The sequence below is a fragment of the Pelodiscus sinensis genome, chromosome 23 (genome assembly GCF_049634645.1).
Source record: "Pelodiscus sinensis isolate JC-2024 chromosome 23, ASM4963464v1, whole genome shotgun sequence".
Taxonomy (NCBI): Eukaryota; Metazoa; Chordata; order Testudines; family Trionychidae; genus Pelodiscus; species Pelodiscus sinensis.
Genome location: NC_134733.1, coordinates 19500798 through 19522697, shown reverse-complemented (window position 1 = coordinate 19522697; position 21900 = coordinate 19500798). Strand labels below are relative to the sequence as shown.

General features: G+C 41.7%; 1 protein-coding gene across 1 annotated transcript in view; it reads left to right on the top strand.

Moving 5' to 3' along the window:
* Positions 1 to 21900, top strand: part of MORN1 (MORN repeat containing 1) — a 190941-nt gene that overhangs the window by 119590 nt on the left and 49451 nt on the right. The window contains 2 exon segments of the mRNA XM_075906074.1: positions 3341 to 3474; positions 6152 to 6237. Coding sequence (XP_075762189.1) covers positions 3341 to 3474; positions 6152 to 6237 — 220 coding nt within the window.

Here is a 21900-nt window from a genome sequence, read left to right as displayed (position 1 = left end):
AAGACAAATGCAAAGTGCTTCACTTAGGAAGGAACAATCAGTTTCACATACAGACTGGGAAGCAACTGTCTAGGAAAGAGTATGGCAGAAAGGGATCTAGGGGTAATAGTGGACCACCAGCTGAATATGAGTCAGCAGTGTGATGCTGTTGCAAAAAAAGCGAACATGATTCTGGGATGCATTAACAGGTGTGTTGTGAGCAAGACACGAGAAGTCATTCTTCCGCTCTACTCTGTGCTGGTTAGGCCTCAATTGGAGTATTGTGTCCAGTTCTGGGCACCGCATTTCAAGAAAGATGTGGAGAAATTGGAGATGGTCCAGAGAAGAGAAGCAAGAATGATTAAAGGTCTAGAGAACATGACCTATCAAGGAAGGCTGAAGGAATTGGGTTTCTTTAGTTTAGAAAAGAGAAGATTGAGGGGGAACATGATAGCAGTTTTCAGGTATCTAAAAGGGTGTCATAAGGAGGAGTGAGAAAATTTGTTCATCTTGGCCTCTGAGGATAGGACAAGAAGCAATGGGCTTAAACTGCAGCAAGGGAGGTTTGGGTTGGACATTAGGAAAAAGTTCCTAACTGTCAGGGTAGTCAAACACTGGAATAAATTGCCCAGGGAGGTTGTGGAATCCCCATCTCTGAAAATATTTAAGAGTAGGTTAGATAAATGTCTAGCAGGGATGGTCTAGACAGTATTTGGTCCTGCATGAGGGCAGGGGACTGGACTCGATGGCCTCTTGAGGTCCATTCCAGTCCTAGTATTCTATGATTCTATGATTCATTGACTTTGGTGCAGTTGTACTGCTGAACTGTAGTAGTGTGAGATTAGAATCAGCCCTAATCTGTTGAATAAATGAAGAAAAGGAGAAATTTTCACCAAATAGTTTAGATTTGTTATTTGTTAGTTACTTGTGGAAAAAAAGAAACTATGCAAGTATGAATATGTATGTTTGTTTGTGTGTAAAGTATTTAGAAGAAATAGGAAATACATCAGGAACTCTTTCACAAATTAAAAATAATATTTGAGATATTTATGTTGTTCATGAAAATGTTAACTTTTGAAATGCTACATATGATCAGAGATCATTTAATTCCTATTTTTCCATGTCTCAGGACAGTTTGTAAATGATAAACATTGCAATGCTAGTCTAATGAATGCATCATGTACGTTTTAGTGGCTTTTTTTTATTCTAACTTTCTTTCTTATTTTTCTACATGTTGATGCCCAGCCTGACTGACTATGTTGATACTTGCCTGGCTGTTACTGTGGAGGTGGCCATTCTAGAAAGGCAGCCATACAAATTAGATTAACTTGATCACTATTTTACACACAATTTATGAGAGGCTAAACCAGGCAAACATGACAGGCATCACTGCTTGAAAACATTAAGCAGTTAACCACCTGTCATTTCAGCCATTAACAAAGCAAGTTGAAGAACTAAGGGAAATAATTGTCAGGTGCACATCTGGTTTTCATAGAGAGCTGCATGCTGCAAGGTGCTCAGTAAGTCCTAGAGGTACTACTGAAGTCACTTGGAGTGGAGGGCACTCTGCCTTGCAGAATTAAATCTACTGTAATATTCTTAGGTAAATATACAGTAGTGTGTATGGTTTGCACACTGCCACTAGTCTTCTCCTATTCTGTTTCTATCTCTGGGTTTTTTTCTGCCAAGCAGGTGGTATTTTTTTCCCCTATAGCATTCCTGGTAGAGTCAATATTTTGTCAGAAGAGCTACAATTAAGTAGAGACTGAATTTTTTTGCATACTGTATAGTTTGTATACTGTAATCAGGTCTTATTTACACTAAAAGAAGATCACTGCTGTCATGATTGATCTTCCGGAGTTCAATTTAGCATGTCTATTTAAGACTTGCTAAATTGAACTCAGAGGGTGCCCCCGTTGGCGTCCGGTACTCCTCCTCCTTTAAGGAGTAAGGGAAGCTGATGGGAGCATCTGCTGTGGTGATGCCACCACGCTCGGCTTAAAGGTAAGATAGCTCCAGCTATATATTTCATGTAGCTTGGCTTGCATACCTTAATCTGAGATGCCAGGTCTAGTGTAGACTTGCCCTAATTGTTGGAATGTGTAAGGTGTACATTTGTCTTTCAGTCAGAGTTATCTGATAGATTGGAAGCCTAGGGAAGAGGAGGCTGGATTCTCTGGTATGCTAAATCCATTCTGCACTGCATCAGTTAAGATGGCTATCAGAGACAGTCTCCATCCTTCAACTATCTTTCCCCAGTCTTCAGTGTAATGAGAGGAAGGTGGCATTATAGAGGTGGGGCAGGGCATGGCAGCATAGATCTTTACTATTCCAGTCTTCCATTGACATAAGAACTGAGGGTCCAATTGCCACCAGTGTAAGTTACAGCTGTTCCCTTGCTACTCTAAGAGATGGGGGAGGGGGTGTAATATGGTTTAAATTAAGGGAACACAATCAGCTCCCTGCCAGCCTCCTCTTCACTGTACTTGAACAGAGTTCATGTAGAATGGAGAATCATGTAGGAGTTCTAATCCAGCTATACCGTTGGTATATCATTGCCTTTCTCTATTCGTTAACCCCTGTGTACCGCAGTTTACCTCCCTGCAAATGAGCCTAATAATATTTATCACTTTTCAGGGGTTTGGTGTGACTTACTAAAGGTCTGGAAAATGTTTTACCACCCTTGAATATATGTTTTTATTTGCTGTCATTCTTCGTAGAGGGAGTAAACATACATATAATAAATCCATATTAGCTTTTTAGAAATATTTGGTTTGTTTCTATTCTGCAGAAAACACTTGTTGTTTCTGAGCATAACTATTTGGTTAAGCAAACAAAGAACTTTTCAATAGCCTGGCCTTATCATGTCTACTTCAGCCAATTCCAAATGATGAGTACTATAAATTAACAATGTAAAATATCTTCTCTCTTGATCTCTATAAGATGCAGATGGTCACAAAAATTTCCCCTCCCTCTCAAATATAAAAACACATCTGCTGAGTGAATTACAGGTCTTCAGTAGGGTATTAGATATATAGATACCAATAAACCAAGATTTGATACTTATATGAAAGGCAAACAATTGCGTTTCGTACAGTACTTTTAATTCCTACAGTTCCTACAATATCTATAGTATATTACTTTGCAAAAATACAATGGCCCAATTCTAGATCTTAAGATCTATTTTGAGTAGTATCTTCACTTCTTAAGAAGTGATGATGTCACGTATGGAGTAAAGTATTAGTGTGAATAAGAGTGGCAGAATGGGGCACATAAGGAAGCATTACCAACTGTTACGTTAATTATGCTCATAGCATTTTGTTGCTGGATTCTTAAATGTATTTTCTTTCTCACTTCTCAGGATTTGAAGGTGAAAATCTCCATCCTCCAGCCCATCAGAGAGTGGAGCATGGCTGTGCTGTTTTCAGAAACATCATGCTTGGGCCTCTTCTGGCTAATTATCCAACATTCATGCTTTCGGATGAATTATACAAAGTAAGAAGACTTTATTATAAAATATTTTAAATTTGTCCCAAGCAAACTGGACACTTTATGAGCTGTCTGAGTTCCTTCTATAAATCAATACTGTTAACTCATCCATGCAAAATCATTGGATAATTATACAAGCCCAACTACTACATCTGTTCTTTCATGGTAGTGATGTCGATGAGAATAAAAATTAACTGCTTTGCACTCGCATAAAAAATACTGGCCCTGAGCAAGTCATAGTTGCCAAGGCAAGAATAACTAATGTCCATGGTTAGTTAGGGTTTCAGTTCCTGGCATCTTTGTCCCTCCAGGTGCCTATATTAATCAGGAAGAGAAGAGAGCAACTGAGTTCTTCTGAAACTTGCAGAAATCTGGTACCCAAAAACATTTGTCCTGTTTATAAACCAGTAATTTAGTGACAACTTCTCAAGATTCAGGGAGAGACTGGGTTTGCACGCTATCTCCAGTGACACTTTCCAAATGATGATATTCCAGGATATTTCAAACACAATCGCTTACATGTTGAACAAGAAATAATGTGAGGACTATAGTGGTGACCCCATGTTTGCTCTCATATTTGAAACAGGATTTTAAGTCCTCTCGAAAGTCCATATAACTTCCTGCAATATTCTATAGTGGCTAATACATAGTTGTTCTTTTGCAAGTTTTTGGGAAAAGGACATTGCAAGTGATTTCATAGTTAGTGTGATGTTCATACAGATTACAACAATATCTATAGCTTTGTATGTTCAAATTATGAGCAAAAACACTAATCTCTAGTTTATCAGAAGTATTCTTGATTCAGCAGCAGCAGCAATGGAGCCAAAATGAATTATCCATAGTATTGATAGGATATTAGTGGTATGAAATTGGGGAGTATGTTTGAGGAGGATAATCTCATGAATAAGATAATAAGATGCTTGACTGAGTTTTAGGGTATTTGGATTCAGTTTTACCTCTAACATTAATAGTGAAAAATTTTTTTTCCTCCCTCTTTTTTTCCCATCTTGCCCATTTAGGTTATAAGTTCTTCAGGGCAAGTGCTTTTCCAATGGGACATTCATCTCAGCCAGGACTTCAAGGCACTGCCATGATAGAAATAATAATAATAATAATAAATAATATAATAAATTACCAGACATGAGCCTGGAAGACCAATCTTCCATGTCAAAAATTTGAGTAAACCTATGGCATAAATACAACATTTGTTTTTCATGCAAACAGTATTCTTTTTGAATAGGTAACTACCAAATTATAGCTTTTTAACCAGTCAAAAGTTATTTTAAGATTTGAGCCATAGTAAGATATAATGCTGACAGTTCCTGAAATTTAATTGACTGTAAACTAGCCTTAAAAAATTGTAATATTCAGTTGCTCGCTATAATGATTGTAACAATAAAAAAAATACAAGATAACATCTTTCCTAGAAAAAAAAATCTGACTCAGGTAATGCCGCTGATTGTAAGTTCCTGGGTTTTGCAATAAATCAGTGCAAGATGGGACCCAGAGCAATGCATCAGAAAAAAAAAGACATGTGAAACTGATCAACCTCTCATGCTTGTTAGATTCAACATTACCTACAGCAGTACAAATAGGCTCTACAACACAGTACAGTGTGAATGTGGAAAAATATTTAAAACAATGATTGATTCCAAAAATAATTTGAAAGTAATTTATCCTAGTCTGTTGATATTTTTTAAATATCAGCCCAATCAAAAAACCAACAACAGAATTCTTTGATCAGCCACAATGGCTTTAATAGAGAAACTGAAAGGAAGACGTTAATTTAAAAAGTGAAATGACACCTGTATGTTTGCACAGTGAGGTAGCACTTGGCTTGTAGTTTATATGATACTTGCAAAAGATGGTAGGACAAGAACTAAAGGCTCTGAAACTAAAGAAAGAAAAGTTCTGGAGAAGATATTTAATAATTAATACTGTTGTGGTGAAGACTACATCAGAGAAGGTGAATGGAACTCCATCACTGCAAACTGTCATGTACTGTTCAGATAGAACCATAGTGGGAATAAGGTAGACAGCATCCTACAAAATGCAGTAACAGCTAAGAGGGGTCAAACTGTGGGTCAAGACCTCAAAGTGGGTCACAACTCTGTTTTAAGGGAGTTGCCACGCCTGGCATTATACTTGCTGCAGCCTGGGGGTTTGGCTTTGGGAACTCCAGCTGTAAGTGGTGGGGCTGGGGCTTTTGTCTTCCTTCTTGGGTGGGTGGGGAGGGGGGCAGGATTTGGGCAGGCTCAGGCTTCAGTTGAACCTGGAGGTTGTATAGAAATTTTTGTTGTCAGAAGGTTCACAGTGCAACAGAGTTTGAAAACCACTGGACTAGATGATCCAAATTATCTTAGATTCTTAAAAATGCAGAGCTCTATAAAATATCATATCCCTTATTGTGATTTGGCTAAAGGAAATGTAAGGAATGTTGATTGTTTTAGGTGTGGAGGCCAGATTTTGCTTACAAGAATGAATATGTGATATGAAGGTATAGCAGAATCTGGAGCATATATGCAAATCAAAAGCCACCAAATCCAAGTGATGATGATTTTGCATTAGTAGTTATTTTCAGTTATAAACGCAAAGGAAAACATTAGCACATTATAAATTACAATCTCATTTTTTGGCAGTCCCTTGAGCAGTATAGAAATTCATTTTCCTTTTTCCACTGTAGGAAGGAGGCAAAAAGCCAAGTGGAAGGATATCTGCTGAGAAAGCTGAGAAGATGACAGTCTCACAGGAGAAAATTGTAGACAGCAGGTATGTGTGAATCAGTATTTCGGCTGCTCAGCTGGAGGATGCTTTCCACTTAAAGCAGTGTTTGCTTGCCGGAAGCAAGCAACAGGTGCTTCTACAATGTGAAATGGCTCTGTTTTCTCTTGGTTGACAACTGCCATAACTATCATATAATAATGCCTTTCAGGCTTTACATCAATATATTCTAGTGCCTTTATAATTTACTTTGGACATTTATATCTGTACAAATTTGATTTGGATTTCATCATTAACTGAGCATGTAACAGGGCAAGTTGCAGAGGAAGTGTGTGTATACATATTTGCTTTAACTTCAAAACTGTTTTTAGAATAAACTCTTATGACAATTTGAAAAGAAATACTTAAGGATTTAGACCATGCTTCTAAAATTGCTTCATATTTACCAGGCCAGATATGTTGTCACTTTGTCGTGGTGATGATAGTTAGAATGGAAAAAAATAATGTTTTTTTAAAAGGCTCATTGGACTAAGTGGCAAAGTAAAGTTTTGCAGAGCTGGCTTGGCCATCAATGATCATGCAGAAATCATATTTTTCATGGCTCATGAGAGGAGTCAGGAAAAGAAAAGTAGAGGTATTCTTTCAAGCACAATACTCCCATCATTCAAAATGGAACTTCAAATTGAGACTCTGCTCATACAGGTCTTCCAAACATGATTGTTGTTTTCCTGTCTTACCTCCTTTGGTCAGCGTTGAAATAATTAACAATATTGGTGTTTAATTTGTCAGCTTGATAAGAAATGTGGCACTTTTCTCAGAGCTATTGTTTCAGGCAGACAGTGCACCAGTTCACATTTGTTTCACAATTTCCAGGTTATCTTCATAACCCAAAAAGGGCTAGAAAGATTGTGTTTCACATGTAAATCTAGATTCTGGAGCCAATTTTTTGCAGCAAAGGATAGACAAGTGGTAGATTCGCCTGCTGGGGACTCATACAGTACATGTAACCCTGATGATAGCTGCTTTCTGTCATAATTAAAATAACTGTGATTTCATAAAGGAAAAATCAGCAAAAATACATCATCATATATTAAAGGAAAAGGTGGGAAAACCAAGCAATCTCATTGACTCCCAGTCACATGGATATTCCATGGTAGCTGTACTGGTTTCATCATTGTATAGTTCTACTATATTTACAGTATCCAGAAGTAACTGTTAATTTTTTCCAATTTATGTCATAGAAACATCTGTGACAATGTTGAGGCTGCCTACTATTTCCACCCCCTGTAGTGGTGACTCTGTAGACAGTTCTGAGAAAAAGCTGTTGATTGGAACACAGCAGCAAAGAAACCACAGCCACAAGGGACAGATTTTAGGCATTGGGCTGCCCTCAGCTTTATTAAATTATCATTGGTTAGGGGCACTGTTTGCTAACCCCTGCTGTTACATACCCAGCATTTAACAGGGTTCATTGTGGTCAAGTTACAGGGTCCCCCATGTATAAATTGGTGAAAATCTCTCAGTCTACTCTCTAGGTCTCAGTTTACTTCTGAGACCCCCGTCCCTAAAGCTACAAGGGCGACTTCAGTCTTCAAAGACTTCAGGTTTCCCCTTCTCCTAGAGGCACAAGATCCATCACTGAAATCCCAGGTCTCAGCATTTGGAGGTGGCCATTTCAACTTTTATCCATACTGGCCACAAGTAGTGATAAGTTTAACAGTCTTACATTTCCTAATATTAAATTTTCAAGTTCTGTTCCTTTCAATCCAACTGGGCTTTCATGAAGGTATAGGATATCTACACACACACACACACACACACACACACACACACACACACACACACACACACACACACACACACACACACACACACACACACTTGAATCTAGGTCAGTGTGGCTTAACAGGAAAAATTCCTTTATGATCCCAAAACAAGTGATTGGTCAGACCCATAGCATCCAGAAAAATTCAGCTCCTGTGTTACAACTAAGTGGAGGAAGGACACGGCATCTATAGGTCCAACAGCCCTTGAAAAGCTCAAGCAGAATTTAAATATACCTGGCTGGCAGGCACAATCACCTGTCAGCCATCCTCGTCCCCTAGCTTCACCAGTGCCCTCTCACCTCCCTTTTCAATACACTGTCTTATTTCTGCTGGTTCAACCTCTCTTGGGATGGGCACTTGTTATAAAAGACCCTATATTTGGCCCCCAAAACATTTGTCTCATCAGAGCTGAGATTCAGTGACTAAAACAGACCTCTAATCAGGAAAAACAACCTTTCCCTCCAGAAATGCATTTTTTGCCAAGTAAATGTCACAGACACACAAATAGGAGAAATGAAATGTAAAGTTATTTACTCCTTGCCATAACACAAGAACTTGAGGCCACCAAATGAAATTAATAAGCAGCAGGTTTAAAAACAATCAAAAGGAAATATTTCTTCATACAACACTGTCAACATTTTGCACCCCCTACCATAAGATGTTGTGAAAACCAAGACTGTAACAGGGATGAAAAAAAGAATTAGAAAAATTAATGGATAGCTCCATCAATGGCTATTAGCCAGGATGGGCAGGGATTGTGTCCCTAGCTTCAGTTTGTTACAAGCTGGGAATGAGAGACAGTGGATGTATCACTTGATCCAGCCTGTTCTATTCATTCTCTCTGGGACACCTGGCATTGGCCACTGTTAAAAAGACAGGATACTGGGCTAGCTGGATCGTTGGTCTGACCCAGCATGGCTGTTCTTATGTACCTATTAGAACATCTCTTCTCTGAATACCCCAGCCTTTACCCTGTCCCATTGGTTATCCTCTCTGATCAGCATGGAACTGTTTTGAAGTTGTCAGAAAAATCAGAAAAGAAAAAAGGGTGAAAGTTTCAATTTTAATATATATCTGTTCAGGCAGTCATAGTAGGATCCTATTTCTGTTTGTGTCACTCATAGCTGGCAGCCTTGTGTTTATGATAATTGTGTTTTTCTTTCCTGTTCTAACTCTAGAAGACATTCTCTAGACAAGCTATGAAGAGCTTTGGAGAATTTATAGCTACATTAATTTTCTGTGTGTCTCTGTTTAGATATAAAGAGGCAATCACAGCCTATGTTTTTCAGATAGAACTGCAACCTTTATCTGTATGTTAGAGGAAAAGCTCTTATGCTTTTGGTGCTGAAAGTATAGACATTCTCTCTAGTATGCATTATCAATAGGTAGGGTAGTGATTATGTTAAAAGTTGAAAATGTGATGGTAGAATTTATATAACTGAAATTCTGGCTCTTAGCAAAGAACACATGACACCTACATTCTTCTTAGATCAAGGTGATCCATTCCAGTACAATTGAATTCTGGCATTATATTATTGTTTGTCTCAGTGTGTGGAAATTGCTTCAGATGTTTGCTGAAATCTAGAGACCCTAGTAGAAATTGCTTTCATTCAATAACAATGTCATCTTCAGAATACAAAGTCACAGGTTTGTTCCTTGTTGCTTAGATGTGAAACAAGAAAGAAATTTAATTACTATTTCTGGCTTTTGCATAATATTATGCCCCTAGAAATAGCATTTTTGAAAGGAGTGCCAGAATGTTACATTTGTCATGTGCAAGCAAAAGCAATTTTATGGATAATATATTGCCTTTTTGAGATTTTCATTTAAAAGAAAAAAATGTAATATGCTCTGGACTTCATTTTCTTTCAACAGCCTCACACTACAGATGTTCTTGCCCAGCTGACCCCCTGGAAAAACAATATTTAAATACCATGACTTCTTACACAAGAATAATTACACAGTAATTTCAGTACAGTGAATCAAACTTTCTTTTGAGTTCCTTTGAAAATGTAACAGATCATGAATCTGGTTTCTCAGTGCCATCTAATCCATTTGTAACCCTGAAGGCAAGCACTAAGCCTTTTCCATATTCTGTCCACGGATGTGACTGCGTAAATGCTGGGGTATGAGACAACAGCAAATTAAACTGCAGCAGAAGCAGCAAATATTAGGGAAAATGAAAACTCCTGACTCAGAGTTGCTGGGCGATGACAGACTCCTCATTATAGATCTTTTCATATGGAGAAGAATGACTGATAAATGAGGTTGCTGTGACATAAAGAGGATGAGAACACAGTTGGACATTCTTGCAGAATTTATGCTCTCTGTACAAAACAAATAGAAGAATGGGTGATATCTAATTTGCATCTCTTCTTACCAACAAACTGATTAAGGCGACATCTTCTGGAGCAGATGGTAGAGTTGTCATCTGCAAGACTACGATACTCTGTGTACCTTTTTCACTATTTTGATCGTGATGGAGGTGACATTAGCTATAATCTTCCTGTTCATTTCCAGTCATTTACTAGCTCTTTAAGGGCTTACAGGTGATATACATGTAGTTGTTTGAAATCTTGACATTAGGGAAATCTGCTGGTGCACAGAATCTCGTTTCCTCTTTCTGTTACGGAATAATAGCAAAGCATAAAGTAACAATCATGGAATCCCATCTTGCTTTGTCTGCTCATGCTAGTAAATATTAATTACATGAACAGCTTCATTGACTTTGGTGTCCATAAGAGTTGCAGGATTAGTCTCTTTGTGATTTTCAGTGGCCTCTAGATATTGAACAAGGCACCTCATCATGACCTTTCAAACTGGTTAAAGAAGACAGTCTTGTCATGCACAAAGCAATGCAGCATGGGCAACCAAAGCTATTAGAGGCATTGACAGACTTCCATATAGAGAGATATCAAAAAGATGTGGGATTGTTTTGTTTAGAGGGGACATAACAGAGGTAAGCAAAATTCTGAATAGTATAGAGAAGGTAAATCAGGTTCCTGTTTTATGCCAACTCATTCACTAGTACTTAAGAAGAAAATTCCCCTGTGGTTGGTTATTTTCTATAACTATTCACTCTCCATATTCACCAGTGGGCCACAAATTTTTGATCTTCTTTCCCATATTAATCCTTTCTGTGATTACCTTGGGACTGGGAGCAGGGCTACAGCTCCAGGAGTGGGGATGCAGGCAAGTATAAGGGGACTGAGGCTGGCACCACACTCGGGGATGGGTGGAAGTAGAGCTGAGGCTGGATCCTGGGGACCAAGGCCCAACAGTCTGGACTCTGGGTATGGGGCCAGTGGCTGGGGTCAGGAATGGAGCTGGGTGGCACTCTCCCCCTTCCCCAGCTGCACCCCCAAATGTTCATTTGCGCCTTCCCTCTCTCCCCCCTGCCAAGAGAGGGAGCTTCACAGTTTGCAGACCTCTGATTTTTGCCTTTCTTTGAAGTATCTAATGTTGACATTATCAGATATAGAAGACTAAACTAGATGGACACCTGGTCTTATCCAGTATGGCAACTCCTCTATTCCCACTACCAAATATATTATTGCACGAGTACAGTATATTGATGAGCTTAAAGAGTTTCCGTATCTTAGGACACAAAGTAACCTATAATCATCCCACCTCTGCTTTCAAAATACAAGTGTCTCAATCACAGAAATTCAGTTTTCAGGTGGGAAATGTGCCCTTCTGACAGATTTGCACATCCAGACTAATAATATCTGATCTCATTGTCTTCATCATTGCATTCTATGGCTAATCAAACTAGTATTCCAAGAAGAAGAGAAAGTACTGGGAGAAGATTCATTGAGTGATTCCTTTCTAGAGCTAGATGAAAATCCTGTAAGTTCATCTGCGAAATAGAAAAATTAACTGCTTTTACTTCCAAAGCTTTGTAAAGGCTAAATTAAAAGAAAGCCTTGTGCCAAAAGGATTTAAAATGACAAACTGACCTCAGATGATGGCTGATGTCAGACATTAGAGTTCGGACTTTTGTATGTTCAGTGTCAGTGATTTTGTATGTGTATCACATGGGATGCCTAGATATGCAGAAAGATTTGGAGACCAAAGCTCTCCCAAGCTTTTTATAGTGTATCTACAGAATGTCTTCCAGAGATAGGTTTGGAAAGAAAAAAGTATCATCATAAACAGAGGAGCTGCCAGAACACGTCCATTTTGCATAAGCTATTGTCCTAGTTCCTGATAATATAAATGAGCTACAAGAATTGATGGAGGACCTAAATTCTGGGCCAGCAAATGTGCTGAATGGAGATAATGCTCAACAGATACAAAAAAGAAATCAGGATAAATGAAAACATAGCTGAACAAGTGAAAAAAAAAATATATCAACCTTAAAACCTGCATGGAAGAATAAGGCAGTATCGGAAGATAAAACACATTGGAAGACCTATCACCTAGAAGAGGGAAATCTACATGCGTATCTTGCTAGTAATCAAAGTTAGCTTAGAAATGTACCTCCTTAAGAAAATGTATCAGACACATAAGGCACCCAAGAAATATTTAGGCTATGTCTACATTATGGGATTTTTCTGGGATACTGGAGGTATCCCGGAAAAACTGCAGCATCCAGGGAACGCATTTGCTCTTCCGCTTTTTTTTGTGGAAGAGCAGATGCCCTCTTTCGGAAGCCCTGTCTTCCTCATTTCATGAGGCAGAAGGGCTCTTCTGAAAGAGAAGGTTTTTCTGAAATTTGGCCCAGTGTAGATGGACCAAATTTCGGAAAAGCCTCTTCCGAAAAAGCTAACGGAAAAAGGTATGCAAATTGCGGAGCGCAATTTGCATACCTTTTTCTAAAAGATTAATGTAATCTAGACATAGCCTTAGAGAGATGAATAAGGAAACAATAAATGAGTGTAGGAACAAATGTAAATAAGAAATCAATATTTAAAGATCATAAGGAGGAAACTGGAATACCAGGCAATAGTTTTAAATATGCTTTTCCAGTTCTCTTTTTTTTCCACTGTGAACCTGATTTTCTAAAATGTTGCACAATTATAATTGCAATTGAAGTCAGTAGGAGTGGTGAGTGCTCAACAGTGTTCCCTGTAATCTCAGCGCTTGGGCAGCCACTAAGAAGAGATTCACATGCTGCCCGGTTGATTAGCAGAACACCCACAGCAGGCAGAATATGTTTCTATTGGTGGTGCACATCTGCACATGCTTTGGTGCATATTACAAAAATCATTCCATTTATGGATGGAAAAAGAGGGAAAAAAGAGGTTCAGTAAAGGGCAACAAAAATTATTTGGGGTTTGGAATGGGTCTCATATGTAGAGAGATGAAAAAGACTTGGACTTTTCAGCTTAAAAAAGAGGAAACTAAGGGGGAATATAATAGAGATCTATAAAGTCATGACTGGTGTGGAAAAAGTGAATAAGGAAAAGTTATTTACTTATTCCCACAATAAAAGAACTAGTGGGTCATCAAATGTAATTAATAGGCAAAGGAGGTAGGTTTAAAACAAAAGGAAGTTTTTCTTCATTCAGCACACAGTCAACCTGTGGAACTTCTTGCCAGAGGATGCGGTGAAGGCTAGAACTTTAACAGGGTTAAAATAAAGAGATAGATAGATTCATGGAGGTTAGGTCCATCAATCGCTATTAGCCAGGATGGGTAGGAAAGGTATACCTAGCCTCTGTTTCTCTGGAGGTGGGTGACAGGGGAGGGATCACGTTAGAATTACCTGTTGTGATCCCTCCCTCTGGGGCATCTGGCATTGGCCACTGTTGAAAGACAGGATACTGGGCTAGATGGACCTTTGGTCTGACCCAATATGGCCGTTCTTATATTCTCATTGGTACTCAGCAACTCTGAGCATTATTGCTACTATGATTTATTTCTGTTGAGGTACATTTAGGAGCCCCACTTATGAACCAGGTCCCCGTTACATAAGATATGTACAAGGACAGAACAGAAAGAAGAATTCTGCCCAGAAGAGCTGGTAAATTAAATGAAATCAGCCCCTGTGTATTCTCTAATTGTTAATATAATATTTATTCAAGAAATAGTTTGTCTTGTCTGGAACAGAATCTTTGGAATTTATTTTCTGAAAGTGTGATTAGCATATTGGCAGTGATCCTTAAAACTCTACTAATGTAGATCTTGCAGTTTTGTTAATTAGGATGTCCCATTTAATATGAAAAACAAGGGCAGTTATTATATTGATCACTATGGGTGCGTCTACACTTCGCCCGTAGCTCAAAATAAGCTATGCAATTTCAGCTATGCAAATTGTGCAGCTTACTTCAAGTCAGTCTCAAAATAGCTTATTTTGTAACTTGCACCAAAGTTCAAAATAACCTGCTATTCCGAAACATCTCTTATTCCTCGTGAAATGAGGTTTACAGGGACGTCAGATAAGTAAGCCTGTTATTTCGAAATATAATGGGCTTGCTGTTAAGATAAAGGATAGCTATTTCAGGATATCCCGGATACTTCCAGTATCTCGAAATAGCACTGCGGTATAGATGTAGCCTCAGAGAATTTGTGTATCAGACATGGTATACAAGCTTGGAAAGAAAGCTTAAGAAATATGTTTTTAACTGTGACCATGTCTATGCTTATGAATTCCAAGCTGTGTCGTATTGCACTTCTTGAGGAGTGTAAATCGATAAACTTTAGGCTTTGTTCCAATCTAAGACATGTTTACAGGCAGAAATCTGTAAAACAGTTTTTCACATATATGTGTAGGCTAAGTTGTTGCAGGAAATACACTTAATAGATTAAATTTTCTTGTTCCCTGTTTCTTTTTAAATTTCAGTGAAAAATACACTATCATGATATTTTTCATAAATGTAAAAAAGTCACAGTTGTATTTATCATGGTTAAACTAAGCTTGAAAGCAGACGGTTTTCCTTTTGAGTTCAATGGCAGTGCATGTAACAGAGAGCAAAATGAAATGACTGGGAATATCAAATCTATGTCATACTAAGTGAGAAGTCATAAAAATCTTTTGAATGCACATCTTCTTGGCAAACATACTTAATTGGTTTGTGATATTTTCTGAAATTCTTTACCCATGTCCGCACTGTGTGGTTTAGTTATGTCTGATGTTGTTTTGAAATATGGTTGAACTTCCATCATGTGGTAGTATCACCATGATACTACATTTATTGTTAGTCTAAGGCAGTGGTCCCCAACCTTTAGAGGCTCCCGGGCGCCCGGGGGTGGGGCCACTCACGCACCAGGCACCCAGGGGGCGGGGATGCCCTTGCACCCGGCGCCGGCATGTGCCCCAAGGACAGGGCCGCCCGAGCGCCTTGTGCCGTGAGCCCGGGGCCGGCGCCGCCGCCTGAGCCGCACGCCTGGGGTGGCACCGCGCGCCCGCATGTGCCCCGGAGCTGGGGCCGCCCGAGCGCTGCGCACCAGGTGCTGGTGCGTGTCGCGCACCTGGGGCCGGCGCCTCCAGTGCGCCGCACGCCGGGCCGGCCCAGGTTGTCGGCGGGCGCACACAAATGCCCCGGCGGGCGCCATGGTGCCCGCGGGCACCGCGTTGGGGACCACTGCTCTAAGGGTACATCTATATAGCAGCATTATTTTGGAATAACTCTTGTTATTCTGAAATAACAGATGTTATTCTGAAATAACATAGTGCGCATCTACACTACAAGCCTTTATTTCGAAATAATGTCAAGCTGGAGGACTTCTTACTCTGACTCATTGTAACCCTCATTTCACAAGGAGTAAGGGAAATCGAAGGAAAAGTGGACTTCCTTTGACTTCCTGCTGTAGACAGTGCCAAAAGCTGAATTAAGTTTTTAACTTTAGCTACACAATTGACATAGCTGAAGTTGTGTAGCTTAATTCAACTTTAGCCCTGCTATACAGATGTATCCTAAAGTGCTGCAGGACCATTTGTTTATGTTTTTTCATGTTGACAGTAGGTTCCCAAGCAGAGTACTATCAGAATCATGCTTCTTAATTATTTTCTCTGTGGCGAGAATGGTTCTGTTCCCAATGTGCACAGTCACTTAACAGCTAAGAGGTTCTCTTCATTGCTATGTATTTGCTCAATATAGTAAATACTAGTACAGATTTTTGTGCTCTTAATTCTTGTCCTTTGAGTCAACTTCCTGTATACACAATCAGATTTATGTAACCATGTCCCATAACTATTGTTCAAGAACTGATTAAGTTTGTTCGTGAAGTTATAATTACTGTAAAATATCAGAAATTGTATGCCATAGTTCCTAACCTGACCATGATGCAGTACTCAGTGGAGGTACACCAGGGATAAATTTAGCCCTTAATGCTTTTAACTTGGTTGAATTCTTTTTTAAACTATCAAAGCTAATGAATAACCTATATAATCCACTATGCTGGAGTTTCAGACAATTAGGTCACCTAATGTACTTGCAGCTGTCTCATACATTGATCTTCTCCACTGTCTAGTAATTCTTCATAACCTACAGCAAGTTATATATTAACTCATTTATTAGCTTCACATAAGAATCAATCTCTGCCCACAGTGGCAGCCACTCCATTATCATCTGGTATATTTCAAACAATAGAAGTGATTGAAACAGGAACTCCTACATTTCTAAGAAGATTAAGAATGACACACCACCCTGTAATTTAAGTAGTTGTGCAATAGTTTTTCATTTGCATTAGAAGGGGAGTGCAGATTATGCTGAATTGTTCCATTTTTTTAAAATAAAATTTCACTTCAGGTTTTGAAAGATCTCTGACTAATAGGTTACTTATTTTTGGAGTTCACAGGAATTTTATATTTTTAAAAATGAAAGTGTTTTTTCTTCTAATGAACAGGAGTTATGTTTATCAGCAAAATTAGGAAATATTTCATCTTTGAGTTTGGTTATTATTTTGGGCATTGGAAGCCAGATTAACCCCTGAGTTATGCCTGCTTACTCCACAGCTGAATTCATCCTCAGTATATCCTATAATAAATTCCACACCTTGGTTTATTACTAAATGAACTTTTCTTTCTTAGATGATGACAGTGTTAAGCATCATCAGGGATGTGGTAACTGATTTTATTTTTCTTCAGTTACTTGGTATGCTGAGTGAAATTTGACTAAACTTTACAGTCTAATTAATTAAAACTCTGTTTTTGAGATTTCATTGAAGCTGGTATTACAGCTAAATTTCTCAAATGACTCTCAAACTATAATGCTTTATATATACACATTTCATCTAACCTTCACGATTTTAAGAGTTTAGACAGAAGACCATTTAATGAAGCCAAAAGTATAATCAGAAATTCCATAGTCATGACTAAGATTCTTTTCGTCTTTTTTGTCCCTGTAATATTTTCATCAATATTCTGAGCAATAGTCTGGACTCCATTAGGTATACTCTAAAACAGTGGTCTCCAACCATTTGAGGCTGCCAGGTGCCAGGGGGCGTGGCCGTTCGTCTGCCAAGCGCCAGGGGGTGGGGACGCTTGTGCACCCGGGGGCGGGAGCCCCCCCCATAGCCGCGTGCCTGGGGGCAGGGCCCCCTCTAAGGGCCGCACGCCCAGGGTTGGCGCCCCCCCCCCTCCCAAGAACCACACGCCCGGAGCGTGGGCGGCCAATTCGCCGTGCGCCCGGCGCCCCCTCCAAGCACTGCGTGCCCGGGGCCAGCACTCCCCCCATGCGCCGCGCGCCCAGAGCACGGGCAGTCAGTTTGTGGCACTCCCGGGGCCGGCGGTCACAGTGCGCCAAGCGCCGGCACAATGCATGCACCATGTGCCTGGGGCCAGGCCAGCCCTGAGCACTTGGCGGGTGCACACAAATGCCCCCATGGGCACCATGGTGCTTGCAGACACCACTGCTCTAAAACATCATGCCACAGTTTCTCTGAAGAATTTGCTTGTAGTGAATGGTTAATTACAGAGATATACCTATTTCATAGAACTGGAAGGAACCTTGCAAGGTCATCAAGTCCAGTTCTCATGCTAGGACTAAGTACCATCCCTAACAGATTTGCCCCAGATCCCTAAATGGCCCCCTCAAGAATTGAACTCACAACTCTGGATTTAGCAAGCCAATACTCAAACCACTGAGCTATCCTTCTTCTCTGGAAAAAACTAGCCCACAGAGCCACTTCTATACAAATTGTCATTATCTTAGTGTTGGCTGCCCAGCTGCTCTCAGGGCAGCTAAGACTTGAACCTACTCCTCTGTACTCTCCAGGAAAATGCCCTATCCCCTTGGCCACTCAAAATGTGTTACTGCCCATTTCTCTCAATCACCATTATTGGCCAGAAAAACAGATTTTTTTAAAAAAGTGGTAATTTATGAAGAAGTCTTAATCCACATTAGCAGGTTGGTTTGATTCTCAAGGAACTGAATTAAAATCTTGTCCTTCAACTCTAGTTACCTGAGTAGTTGTCAGGGGGCTCTCCTCTGGTTTGGGGTTGCCGCCCCCATCCGGGGTATAGTTCGGCTCACCTGGGTCTAGCCCCAAAGTGCAATGCCCCTCTTTTCGGAGTAATACGGCCCACTGGCCTAGTCCCAAAGTCGGCTGCCCCTGTATCAGGGGGACTATGGCCCACTGGCCTAGTCCCAAAGTCGGCTGCCCCTGTATCAGGGGGAATACGGCCCACTGGCCTAGTCCCAAAGTCGGCTGCCCCTGTATCAGGGGGAATACGGCCCACTGGCCTATGCAGGCTCTGCGGCCTAGTCCTCAGGCTGAGCTTCCCACTCGCCGGGGTTCAGGGCAGGAGGAGTAGGGGGGCCTGGGCCCTCCCTCTCCACCGGGCCCCGACCCAGGGCCCTATGAGCGGCAGGTGGCTCCCACCACTGGCTCCTCCCCGCAACGCACCGAGCCCTCAGGGGCTTTTCCAGCTCCCTGCCCTGGGTCACTTCCTACCCCCGGCCCCCAGCCCAGCGCGGTCCCACCTGTCGGCGTTGGTCGGGTGGCTGTAGCGACACTTCCCCAGTCAGCATCGGGGTCGGCAGCGTCCAGTCTGGTGCCTGGGTCACGGGGGGCCAGCCGGTGGCTCCGTCACTGGGGGCGAGCCCGGCTAGGGCCTGGCAGCAGCGCGTTCAGCAGTCCTGGCAGCTGGGTGCTAGCTCCAACTCGGGCCGTGGTCTGCCCCTTCTGAGCAGGCCAGCAGCCTTTTATATCTTGGCTCCCCTCGGAGCATGCCCAGTAGGGCTGTGTGGGTGTGGCCCTCTCCACCCCCGGCTCCAGGTGGTTTCCCTGGGCTTGAGTGCAGGGTGGGGCCGCCCCGTCACACAGCCTCCCCCTTAGTGGGTACCTGCCCCCTTGCTTGTTCCCATCTCCTCTTCCCCCACCCAGGAAAGGAAATCGACATTCGTGTGGGTCTTCCCCGGATGATGGGCTATACTGAAGTCGTAAGTCTGCAAAGACAGGTACCATCGCATTAGACGGGGGTTAGTCTCTTTCATGCTATTTAGCCACCTCAGGGGGGCATGGTCCGTTACCACCTGAAACGTATTTCCCAATAAATAGTACCTGAGAGCATCTATAGCCCACTTCACTGCCAGTGCCTCCTTTTCTATGGTGGCATAGTTCTGTTCCCGTGGGAAGAGCTTGCGGCTCAGGTATACTATCTGGTGCTCCCCCCCCTCTGTTTGCTGGGATAAGACCACCCCTAAGCCCCTTGCAGAAGCATCTGTCTGCAGCAGAAAAGGCTTTGAGAAATCCGGGTGGAACAAAACAGGGGCTTTCGTAAGTCTGTCCTTCAGGGCCCTGAAGGCCCCCTCGCACTCTGCTGATCATCGCACCTTATTTGGCTGGGTACTTTTAGTGAGGTCTGATAGGGGGGCTGCAATATTCGCAAAATCTGGAATGAACCGGCAATAATATCCTGCTAGTCCCAAGAACTGGCGTATCTGTTTTTTTGTCGTAGGTGTTGTACATTCCTGCACTGCTTTCACCTTGTCTATTAGTGGTCATACCGTCCCCTGCCCGACAGTGTACCCCAAGTAGGTCACCTCCTGGCATCCCAGCTGACATTTCCGTGGGTTGGCGGTGAGACCGGCCTCCTTCAGGTTGGGTGAAGGGGGACCAGCCCCTTGTGCTGACTGCTGACCCCACTCTCGCAGCACCCGGCCTACGCCTCTCCAGTCTCGGCCTAATATCACCGGGTAGGCTAACTTCGGGATCAACCCCACGCTGTAGACCCCGGCATCCTGGCCATCATCTAGCTGCACCCAAGCTGTCGGGTAGGCCCGTACGTCCCCGTGGACACACAACAACTAGATAGTGGCCCCAGCTGGCTTGGGGTCAGGTATTAGGTCTGTCCTAACCAGGGTCTGGCTACACTGCGAGTCCACCAGTGCCACCATGGGGATCCCCTCTACCCTGAGTCTCACCAGCATGTGGTCTATTGGCTCTATTCCAGGCTCCAAAGGGGCAAACCATGAGGGGCTCCTCCTTTCCAGGCCCCCTTTCTGGTCCCCCCTTTCCCCAGGCCCCCATCTGGCCTGAGACCTTCTGCTCCCAGCAGTCCTGTCGGTCCCGTAACCCCGCCAGCTGCCTCTGCAGTCCGGTGAGGCACATCTCTTGCTGCTGTTGCCAAGCCAGTAACCACTCCCTCCACCTCCGGGGCCTTTTTCGCCCTGGTCTACCAACCCCCTTTGCCAGCCCCTCTGCCCAGGGGCGGGGTCGAGTACCCACGTTCTCCACCATGTGTCAGAGGGCTCCCCATTGGTTTGGGGTTGCCACCCCCGTCCGGGGCATAGTTCGGCTCACCTGGGTCCAGCCTTTTATATCTTGGCTCCCCTCGGAGCATGCCCAGTAGGGCTGTGTGGGTGTGGCCCTCTCCACCCCCTGCTCCAGGTGGTTTCCCTGGGCTTTAGTGCGGGGCAGGGCCGCCCCGTCACAGTAGTCCACACTTGACATCATTCCCAAACTTATGGGAATAATGTATGGGACTGGGCACTTACATTGCTACAGTAGTAACATGGCTGAATAAGAAACTGTCAACACATTATCTTATTTAAACAAACACACAAACACCCACACAATGTATTTATTGCTTTATTTTACAAAAAAAAAAAAGACATGCAGTGCTGTGTTAGAACTATGATGTAACATTTTTTCTGGTGGCTGAAGCAGTGGCTTGTTAGAAACTGGAGGACGTCAGAGCAAACAATGTATTTCTATATTACAGTTTATTCAGTTTATATTCCTCCCTTGCATTAACACAGCTGTAGCATTTTATATGCAACACTTCTCATTAAAAAGTATAGATAGAGTTACATGCAAATAGAAAGTTGGCTTATTTAATGCTCAAGATGTACCTTTTTTATTCTACTACTTATATTTTCATATATTGTTTTAAATAGATTGCACTCAGCTGTCAAAGCAAAGGGAGTTTGTTATTTTTCCATAGCAAAGGTCACTAAGCATCAGGGTAGTCAAGTGACTGGCCAATAAAATCTAAAATAATCTCTTAATTTTACACTGCCATCTTCCTTTACTTAAAAAGGACTGTTTTTTTAGTAGCCTGGTCATATGATTCATGTAGAGAAATTCTTTGCATATTACTGAATTTCATAATATGATAGATATCACTGTCAGTTCCTGAATAATCTTAAAATGTGTCAGCTGCTGAGGATGGGCCTGATTTAGTAAACATGGATAGGGGCTTTACCCAACAATACATGAAAGTCTAGCAAGACTGTTTTGGCTGGCTTGGGGGCTGGGAAAAGGGAGGTGGAAGAAATGTCAACCTCTTTTATTGGTTATTCTCAGCAATCTTAATTGTCTATTTTGTGATAGAAAAATGCAGCCACATGCAAAACCCAGTCGAGCACCAAGACCTAATCCAGTCAGTCTGATGATGTATGCAAAAAGTTTACACAAAATGACCTTGTGCATAATTACTCATTTGACGGCTCTTAGTAAATTACACAAACGGAATCTGACACACATTGTAACA